At 29.2% G+C, this 10585-nt stretch overlaps 2 protein-coding genes across 2 annotated transcripts; one reads left to right on the top strand and one right to left on the bottom strand.

The window, feature by feature from the left end:
* The first annotated feature begins 484 nt into the window (after positions 1-484).
* Positions 485-8124, top strand: LOC129613702 (prolyl endopeptidase-like). Its single transcript, XM_055527874.1, has 7 exons — positions 485-632; positions 694-788; positions 1155-2156; positions 2213-2877; positions 2931-3073; positions 7236-7426; positions 7906-8124. The coding sequence occupies exons 1-7, from the start codon at positions 533-535 to the stop codon at positions 7972-7974; spliced, it is 2265 nt and encodes a 754-aa protein (XP_055383849.1). The 5' UTR covers positions 485-532; the 3' UTR covers positions 7975-8124.
* On the bottom strand, positions 8093-9650 carry LOC129613703 (MTRF1L release factor glutamine methyltransferase). The gene is made up of 4 exons (XM_055527876.1): positions 9279-9650; positions 9031-9145; positions 8553-8961; positions 8093-8404 (listed from the first exon to the last, which is right to left on the bottom strand). The coding sequence occupies exons 1-4, from the start codon at positions 9453-9455 to the stop codon at positions 8164-8166; spliced, it is 942 nt and encodes a 313-aa protein (XP_055383851.1). The 5' UTR covers positions 9456-9650; the 3' UTR covers positions 8093-8163.
* Positions 9651-10585: the final 935 nt, after the last annotated feature.

Raw genomic sequence — 10585 nt, 5'->3', positions numbered from 1 at the left:
AGCACACGAATTTGTTAGCTCGAAAAATTTCTTTTCCCGGTAAAGTATTGCATTGTAGGAGAATCTAAAAATAGGAACTCAGTTGTTTTTGTTTTTAGGCTTCATTGTGTAAAAACGAACTCGATTGTCAAAATGGTTTTTTTTACCATCAAATAATATTATATTTGACATCATTTAAATTTAAAAATTGTCAGATAACGTTCCAGATAGGTTATTTTAGAAGAAAAAAAATAACAAATAAATTTTAATAAATAACAAATTTCAACACTACTTTTAAAATAACTTAAAAAAAAATTAATGAGTTATTTTCAAAACATCATACACAAAATAACTTAACTAAGAAATATTTTCGAGCATTTTTTTTCAATAGTGGAAAAAATGCTTGCGATTTTTATTATTTTTCATGCGACTATAATTTGTTATTATTTTAAAATAAGATAATTGAGTTCAAATTTAATCCTGTCCACTTTTTTTTTCGAGAATCGAATTTTCAACCCTGTGGTAAAATTAAATTGAATGTCAAGTAGCCACAATGATATTTGCAATTAAAAGGCTTTTTCAAATTGTATCATCGAAAAGTGTTCTAAAATTGGTTTGGAATTGTAAGAATATTTCTGAATTTCATAATTTTGGTAAAATCTTAAATCCTTACGTTTCAACACGTTTTTAACAATACATACAATTTCTCAACAGTATCCCTGTTATTATTTAAAATGTCTAAATCTCAGTCATTTTTGTACCCTATCGCTCCAAAAAGCAAAACGGTTGATAATTTTCACGGGACAGAGGTAAGAATTAAATTATTTTAAAGTTTTTAATAATAAAATTTAATATTTGATGTAAGTTTTCATATGGATGTTATAAACAAATTACAAATGAATTTTATAAATAAGCTACATATCTGCTAACACAAATTTAAAATGTATTAATATTAAAGATCATGTGCATATGTATGTATATATTCCATTTTTTGTAATGATTAGAATAGTAATGATTTACAGCCAATTTGTTGTAATATAGTGTATATACGTAGAAAATAAAATGTTTTTCCAAAAATATGCTTCGTTTTCAAATTACATATGTATGGGTCAATAAAAATTTTATAAATTGTATATGTGACTCAAGCTTGAAATGACTAATTTAAAATATTCTAGATTACAGATCTTTATAGAAGCTTGGAAGATCCAGATTCTGAAATAACCAAAGATTATGTAGAACAACAAAATAAAATTAGCCAACCATTTTTGGAAGATTGTCCCGAATGGAAGAAATTTAATGAAAAAATAACTAAACTGTGGAATTATCCAAAATATACTTGCCCATGGCGTGAAGGCGATAACTACTATTTTTTTAAGAATGACGGTCTTCAAAACCAAAGTGTTTTATTTAAATTGAAAAATTTAAATGATCCAGATCCAAGGGTTTTTTTAGATCCTAATCAGTTATCTGAAGATGGTACGGTAGCATTATCAACAACAGCTTTTTCAGATGATGGGAAAATTTTTGCTTATGGTTTAAGTGAAAGTGGTTCAGATTGGATAAAAATTAAAATTAAAGATGTAGAAACAGATAGGGAATATGGGGAAGTTTTAGAGAAAATTAAATTTTCCTCGATTGCTTGGACGCACGACAATAAGGGATTTTTTTACTCCCAATATCCTGATCAAGATGGAAAAACTGATGGATCTGAAACTCAAGCTAATGAAAATGAGAAATTATTTTATCACCGCATAGGTGATCCACAAAGTAACGACACCTTATGTGTCGAATTTCCTAACGAACCAATATGGCGAACAGATCCAATTGTATCAGATTGTGGAAAATACTTAATTCTCAACGTGGTAAAAGATTGTAGAGATAATATGGTTTATTATGCTGATTTAGAAAAAGAAGGACACATTACAAAAAACTTAACTATATACCCCATTATAAATGAGTTCGAAGCAGATTACGAATACATCACTAACAACGGATTAAATATGATCTTTCGAACAAATAAAGATGCCCCAAATTATCAGCTTATTGTGATTGATTTTAATAATCCAAATAAGAAACATTGGAAAACTCTCATAAAAGAACACGATACTGATGTAATAGATGAGGTTTTATGTTGTGCGCACAATTATCTTATTATTTCGTATATGCATGACGTGAAGGTAAGGTAGTGTATGTAACTTTTTAAAATGCGACGGCTTATGTGTTTTTTTTTAAGAATGTTTTAAAAGTATTCGATTTAACGTCGGGGAATTATATTCGTGATTTTCCTTTAGATATTGGAACAGTCTCTCTTAGCGGTGAAAGGAAGTTTACAGAAATATTTTTCACATTTATATCTTTTTTAAACCCAGGAACTATATATCGGTTTGATTTTGCGAACGGTATCCAATCAGAACCAGAAGTATATCGTGATATAAAGCTTAATTTAAAAAAATTTGAAAAAGAGGACTACATTGTTGAACAAATTTTTTACAAAAGTAGAGACAACACAAAAGTGCCTATGTTTGTTATACGAAAAAAAACCAAGGAGGTTCAACCTAGACCGTGCTTGCTCTATGGTTATGGTGGATTCAACGTAAGCTTAAATCCAACTTTCAATATCACTGGACTTATGTTTATAGACACCTTTGATGGAGTATTGGCATATCCAAACATTAGGGGGGGTGGCGAATATGGAGAAAAATGGCATAATAGTGGACGCTTACTTAACAAGCAGAATGTTTTTGATGATTTTCAACACGCAGCTAAATATTTGATAAACAACAAATATACAACCAAAAATAAACTTATGATTCAAGGTGGTTCAAACGGTGGATTATTAGTTGGGGCTTGTATTAATCAAACCCCGGAGTTGTTTGGTGCTGCTGTGGCTCAAGTTGGGTAAGAAAGTGGTCGGTTGTTCCGCAATAAAATTAATTAGAATAACATTGTAGCGTAATGGACATGTTGCGATTTCATAAATTTACTATTGGAATTGCTTGGTGTTCCGATTATGGGAATCCATCTGAAAAAAAGGAAGATTTTGAAAATCTTTATAAGTATTCTCCGTTACATAATGTCCATGAACCAAGAAACGGTAATTGCAATTTATTGAAAATAAATTCTTTAAAATAACACACCTATATCAAATAAGACTACACACCTATATCATTTATAATTTTATATAGGTTCTTTTTACAATACTCTACTAAGTTTTAATTAAAGTTTGCTGTAGTTAAAATCATATTGTAAATTATGTTTACAGAATTGAATTCTTCTTCTTATTCCTCTCCGCTTTAGAGGTTGGACACCACATCTATAAATTCATTAAGTGAACTAGCCTTCCTAGTGAGCACAGTGAAAGATAATCCGTACCATTCAGTTAGATTATCAGTCTATAATTTCCTCCTTTGTCATCTACTTCTGCAACCTAAGATTTTGCCTTGTAGTGCAAGTTGGAGTAATCTGTACTTGTTATTTCGCATGTTGTGACCGAAGTACCTGGTTTTTCTTATTTTTACAGTTTGCACCAAAGTTTTTTAACGATTCAACCCCCTTAGAACTTCTGAATATTTAATTCTATCCTGCCATGATATTTTCAGAATTCTTCGGTAATACCACATTTATTTTCAGAATTCTTCGGTAATACCACATTTCGAAAGCCTCAATCTTATTTGGTTCAGTCTGAGTTATAGTACATCATACAGTAGGATAGACAAAACATAGCACTTAAGTATTTTGATTTTTTTGAGGTTGATATTCCTACTACATAATATTTTTTTGATTTTTGTAAATGCTGCTTTTGCCTGCTAGGTTCTCGAACGTGCTTCGCATTGATTGGATGTCATAGTGTCTACCATTGCACCCAGGTATCGAATTCTCTGCACTCGTTCCAATTTTTTGTCTTCCAGTAACAATTCGGTATTGGCTTCACAATTTTTTGATATTACCATATATTTTGTTTTTTTTTGTGTTGATTTTTAGGCCATATTGTCTGCACTGGTCGTTCAGGTCATCGAGCAGCTTTTCAAGATCGCTTACATTGTAAGATAAAAGGACAGTGTCATCAGCAAATCGAATATTGTTAATTTTTTCACCGTTAATCGTAATTCCTTTTTGATTTTGTTCCAGCACATTATTGAATATTGTTTGTGCATACACATTGTATAACAGGGGTGATAAAATACATCCCTGTCTAACTTCTGTTCTTATTGTTACTCTTTGTTGCCAATATAGATTTTGAATGATTCTAAGATTTTTTCCATTAAGATTCTTTGGAGCAATTTGTCATGTTTTATGTTGTCGCATGCCTTCTCGAAAACGATGAAGGAAGCGTGGACATCTGAATTCATTTCATAACTTGTTTGAAAAGTTGTGTTTAGCATGGCTTCTCTCGTGCCGATCGCATTTCTAAAACCAAATTTAGTATCTCGCATGTCCATTTTAAGCTTCCTGAATATTCGATTATGTATGACTTTTAAGAAAATCTTCAGCACGTGGGACATTAAGCTTATTAACCTAAAGTCTTTAGATTAATAAGCTTAACAGTTTTACAGTTTTCTTAAACATTTTTTTCTTAAACATATTACAGTTTTCGCTTTTTTGGGCAAAGCAACAAAAGTAGATTTTAGCCATTCGTTAGGAATGATACCGGAATTGTATATTTTATTAAATAATTTCACCAGTATTTTTATGCTTTAATCATTCAGTATTTTTATCACTTCATTTGAAGTTTAATCTGGAACCATCGCTAACTCATTTTTTGGGTCATTTATTATAGCCTTAATTTCGTCTACTAGAATTTCTGGACATTCAGTATTTTCTATGGTTGATTTTTCTTATCGATTGTCATTGAACAGTTCTTCAATATACTTTTGTTACATCAACAATTTTTCGTTTGACCAGATCTTTTCACGGATTTTACTGCGAATTTAAGTTTTTTGTGTAGTTTTGCACTGCCGCCTCGTTTGTCAACGTACTCTTACTCCCAGTGCCTTGACTTTGCTAAATTAATTTCTTTTCTTAATGCTTTGTGAATTTTTTTGTGAAAAAAAAAGTATTTAGTTATTTTTTAAAAAAATTTAATCTGGAACCATCGCTAACTCATTTTTTGGGTCATTTATTATAGCCTTAATTTCGTCTACTAGAATTTCTGGACATTCAGTATTTTCTATGGTTGATTTTTCTTATCGATTGTCATTGAACAGTTCTTCAATATACTTTTGTTACATCAACAATTTTTCGTTTGACCAGATCTTTTCACGGATTTTACTGCGAATTTAAGTTTTTTGTGTAGTTTTGCACTGCCGCCTCGTTTGTCAACGTACTCTTACTCCCAGTGCCTTGACTTTGCTAAATTAATTTCTTTTCTTAATGCTTTGTGAATTTTTTTGTGAAAAAAAAAGTATTTAGTTATTTTTTAAAAAAATAACTAAAAAAAATTTACCAAACTTTGGAAGTAAACTAACGCGAATATTTATATTCAAAATGAAATCAACTAAAAATTGAATCAAAAACTGTGCAAATTGTTACAAAAGTGATGCATAGACTACTATGTAGTAACGAAAATTTCATTAATAGAAAAAAATTATACGTTACTATTTGAAATTGGTCTTATTTAAAATTACATATATGTATTTAATTTTTTGTTAAAAAAATTTTTAAAATTCTTTAGAAAATTTTCTTGAATTTTAAAAAACATGTTCCGGAACGCATTTTTCTCTCCTATTAAGTGGTGGGATGGATTTCCAATTATTTAAAAGTACTGGGATGGCATCCCACTCCATCCCGCCTCACTTCGAGCACTGGTCATCCATTTATTTTTTGGTTGCCTGCTATTTTTTGATCTCAATGAACTTACAGCCCGTGGTACCGGTGCTGTAAAGACTTCCCACGGTTTATTAGTGTTGTTTTCGTTATCAATTGTTTCCTTTAATGGTTTTAGTTCTTCGTTCATTATGTTAGTCATTGTATTCTTTTGTGTTATATCTTGGAGTAGGTTTAGGTTTAGCTTCAGCTTGGACGATTTTTTCTTTACTTTTTTTAGCACCACCTTTACTTTTGCAGCTAACATGTTGTGGTCAGAATAAAGGTCTGCACTAGGATACGTTTTGACATTTTTCACCGCATTTCTCTATTATTTTTATAGAGTTTATCAATATATAATCAATTTGATTTTTGATCATTGTTGTAATATCATTCCTTGGCGAAAGTAAAAAACCACGTATGTGTGACAACTAACTAGTGTTCGGTACAGAATTCTATTAACATGTCACCTCTTTTGTTTCTTTTTCCAAGCCCATAATTTCCTACTATGTTCCTTACCTAGCCTTTCCCAATTTTCGCAAAGTTACCTAGAATTATTGTACAATCTTTCTTTTTTGTGTTCTTCATTATTTATCTATGTATTTCAGTTTCGTTACTTGCTGTCGTGGGAGCATATACTTGAATTTTATTCATGTTAGTTTTGTCTGTTCTGAGTTGCATAAAAATTACCATTTCAGATTTTGGAATTTCGCAAGTCATGGAGTCGTTTTGTTAATTAGAGTTCCAACTCCAAATAATTTAGCTTGATCTTCATCCAGTCCTGAAAATAAAAAGTAATTATTGTCAGAATGTCTATTTCTAGGCGTTTTTTCTCCGCTTCTAAATTTTAAAATTTTTCTGGTGTTAAATTTCTTACGTTCCATGCTACAATTGAGAATCCGTTATTTTTATTTTTGGGTGATGATTAACTAGGGAGAATATTTTCTTTTTCATACCCTTTTTAAATTTTCACTATGTTCTTGTCCTGTTTCTTTCCTAAGGTCGTGCCATTTGTTCGGTTAGTTATTCAGATTATCTATATAATTTCAACTTTGTTAACTATTAGTTACAGAATATAATGGAAAGTTCGTTTTCTTAAAATATAGTAATGTGGAGTCTTCATTCAAATTTAAAAATCATACTTTTGGTATTAAAATTAATATAGGATTAATTTACAAAATATTAATTTAGTGATTCTATAATAAAAATCATATAACGATTCTAAAATTATTTACTATTTAGTGAAAATACTAAATAGAACATTGAAAAAGTATGTTAAATAAATATTTAGTTAACTCAAAAAAGCTTAATTGAAAGTAAAACAAGGTTAACTACAAGCAAATTGTGAAATTTGTTTAAAATTTAGAAAGCTTAGCATTCAAGAAAATTTTAAATTAAATTTTTTGAATGCTAAATTTAGAACAAATTTGTTGCGTTTAATTTATTATTTCTAGACATCGAAGAGTATCCTTCAACATTACTCTTAACTGCAGACCATGATGATCGCGTAAGTCCATTACACTCTTTAAAATTTGCAGCGGCGTTACAGGATGCTGTTAGATCGTCAAAATTCCAAAACAAACCTATTTTGCTGCGTGTTTATACGAAGGCCGGTCATGGTGCAGGAAAGCCTACTGCGAAAAAGGTACTTGTGGAAACTATTTTATTTCTTTCAAATAATTTAACGTTATAAATCGTTACCAATTCTTTAAGTAAATCAAACTGTACAGATAGTAAAAACAATAATATTTCTAACTTGTATTTATTTTATATTCTTTATACTTATAACAATAATCAAATATTTCATTGCTTAATGATATTTTTCTATTCTATTTGATTTTCCTACGTACTACGAACTCTGGTTCGCATATGATCAGCACTGTTTGTGAAAACAAAAAGTTTTAATTTATCATCTTTATCAAATTTACCCAATTTTTTTTTTTTTAAATATTCAAGTCGAAATAAATTTTGTTTTTATTTTACTTTAAAATATAAACGATTTTCCAAAATTATTATTGTTAGAAATACTTTAATGAATTTGAAAATTAAAAACCTGATTTGCTTTAAATGAATTTAAAATAAATAATTTAAACCATGCTTTTTTTGTATATATTTTCATTTCAGATAGAGGAAGCAACTGATATCATGACTTTCGCTTTTAAGAGTTTGGAAATAGACCAAGTAAATTTATGATTCTTGTCATAGCATAAAAGATGAATTGTTTTATAATGTATAAATTGCATTTTTATATTATGCCTTGTTAAACTTATAATCGCATTTCCGCGCATTTTTTGAAATAAAATATCCCGTATGAATACCAAAAAAGTTTTCTTTTTTTTTTGTTTCCGACAATTACAATTGGCTTCGAGTAAAAATGAAAATTTAACACTTTAAAATCTCCACAAAACGTTCTCTTTGAAATATATCGCGATGGCTCGCCACGTATTCCAAATTATTCGGATATATTGCGTTGACAATAGTTTTGATAACTAGTGGGTGAGTTGGGTCAATTTCTAACCACAATTTTCCTTTGGACTTCAATTGGTTACTAGCTATTTCCATAATATATTTGACAATCTTCAAACCATCACTTCCTCCATCCAAGGAATTAAGATTTTCATACCTAAGAGATAAAAATAAAAATCAACCAATATAAAATTTATTGAATTTCTTATATTAGTATTTATTATAAAAAATTATTTTTGTAGTAATTATAAGTGATTATTATTGTAATACATACCTATAATAATAATTAAAAAATAAATACTTACAATTTTGTTTCTTGCTGTAGTAAAGCTACGTCACATGTTTTTATATAAGGCGGATTACTAACAATATAGTCGAACTTTTCATTTATAATAGCTTTAGGCAAGTAAGATTCCGGTGATACAATGTGGTGGTAAACTTTAATTTTGTCATGCAAATTTAAAGCAATCGAATTTTCAGTGGTCAAAGTACAGGCCATACGACTGCGATCTATTGCTATCCCTGTGGCTTTAGGAATGTTGTTTAAAATTGACAATGAAATGGCACCAGTACCACATCCTACCTCTAAAAATTTTATATCAACTTCCTTGTTTGCATCCTCAATAATTAATTCTACTAATCTCTCTGTCTCTGGCCTGGGAATAAAAACTGTAGGTTGCATTTTCAAATTCAGTCCATAAAAATCCCATTCTCCTAAAAAAATGCAGATATTCATACAAAAGACAAGCAGAATAAAAAAAAATTAAAAAGAAAGTAATTTACCTAATATATATTGAATTGGAACCCTTGCCAAACGACACTCAAATAATCTTTCTAAAGTTTTCATCTGGTCTTCAGTAAGTTGAAGATTAGGTAAACTTTCTGGTTTAACGGATTTCTAAAAGAAAACACTTGTTACATGTATTTATGTATGTATGTACATATATACCTATGATATCTGTATATAAATATTTATGTAATATAATACATTTTTTATTAATAATAATAAAATCTGTGGCATATGTACTTACAAAATCTTCTTGAAGAATGTGAGCCATCAAACATCTCATATCAAAATCAAAAGTACCTATATTAGATTTTTTGAATTTTTCTTTCCATTTTTCTAAAACAGGTCCAAACAAAATCTTCTTTTGTGTACAAAATAGGGCTGCTGAATATTTAAGATTTTTAATTAAACTAAAATGCATATTTTATATGACAAATATAAAAACTCTATTATTTTTTCAACGACTAAATAAAGTTTATTTTACGGCTAACGGCCATTTAAAAATTTAAAGAAAATTTAACTTTTTGACAAATTGTAATAATTTTAATATATTATATTCTTCATATTACGTACATACTTTGACATTTTCAAAACTCAATTATTTCTTAACACGAGACAGCAACGCTATTGCCAGATTTTTGACGTCTTGAACCTTTTGAAGGTTTGAAGATTTTTTACTTTGTAAAATGTAAATTTTCACAGTGATTACTTACAAGGGAATACAATGAGCCTTATTCTAGTTGTCGAAGTAGAGCGACAATTGTCGTTACGACTTGAATTTGATATTCTAAGCGGCGATCGCAGTGACAATCGTCGGGGAATAGCGGGAAAATGTGTTTCAGCCATATTCCAGTTGTCGTTCTGATGCGAGATATGTCGTAGTGAAACGACGTTTTTTGTCGAAAAGTATTTACAAGTGACAAGAAAGAAGGATACACCAAAAATGCAAGTTAAAACAAAACAATTTAACAAAATCATAAAAAAATTAATTTTATACATAAATCAAGTCATAAAATATACAATTTAATTTTTGTTTTTAGCATTTATAAATTTGAAGAATTGGAAATTTCATGACAGGGCACGGCTTCTACGGGTACTCGTTTTCTCTCGAATATATTCAGTAAATATACAAAGGCCTCCTATGGAAGTCTGTGATAGTTTATAAATCTGTGAATAAAATAAAATGTTTGCAACTAATTTACAAAAATTAGTTTTTGTAAATTAGTTGCAAACATTTAATTTTTTAATAGAAAAAATTTGGCAAATCCATTGGATTAGAGTTGTTGCTAATCTTAAATCTTTCGATCCTTAATTGTTGTTTTTTTTTTAATTTCATCACTACCGGAATGAGATGAATTCGTAAACCATAATGCAAATGACATTTTTTATTATTTAAAAATATAAGTATATACACTGAAAATTTTTTCTAGTTTGTATTTTACTCGCCGAAATTTCTTTTTAAAATGTATCAATTTCACTTGAAACGTTTCATTTTCGTTTATTTCTCGCAGTCACGTCACTCGACAACTAGAATACCACATTTCAAGTGAT

The sequence above is a fragment of the Condylostylus longicornis genome, unplaced genomic scaffold, assembly GCF_029603195.1.
Source record: "Condylostylus longicornis isolate FDR11 unplaced genomic scaffold, ASM2960319v2 ptg000089l, whole genome shotgun sequence".
In the NCBI taxonomy this organism is placed as follows: Eukaryota; Metazoa; Arthropoda; class Insecta; order Diptera; family Dolichopodidae; genus Condylostylus; species Condylostylus longicornis.
This window is presented reverse-complemented; position numbering and strand designations above follow the sequence as displayed.

Bases quoted from the DNA above. Each gene is read 5' to 3' on its own strand.
- LOC129613702 (XM_055527874.1), top strand. From the start codon at position 533: ATGATATTTGCAATTAAAAGGCTTTTTCAAATTGTATCATCGAAAAGT. The intron at 789-1,154 runs GTAAGAATTAAA...AAAATATTCTAG, and splicing joins ATAATTTTCACGGGACAGAG to ATTACAGATCTTTATAGAAG. The intron at 3,074-7,235 runs GTAATTGCAATT...TATTATTTCTAG, and splicing joins TGTCCATGAACCAAGAAACG to ACATCGAAGAGTATCCTTCA.
- LOC129613703 (XM_055527876.1), bottom strand. From the start codon at position 9,455: ATGCATTTTAGTTTAATTAAAAATCTTAAATATTCAGCAGCCCTATTT. The intron at 9,146-9,278 runs GTAAGTACATAT...GTTTTCTTTTAG, and splicing joins ACATTCTTCAAGAAGATTTT to AAATCCGTTAAACCAGAAAG. The intron at 8,962-9,030 runs GTAAATTACTTT...GCATTTTTTTAG, and splicing joins TCCAATTCAATATATATTAG to GAGAATGGGATTTTTATGGA.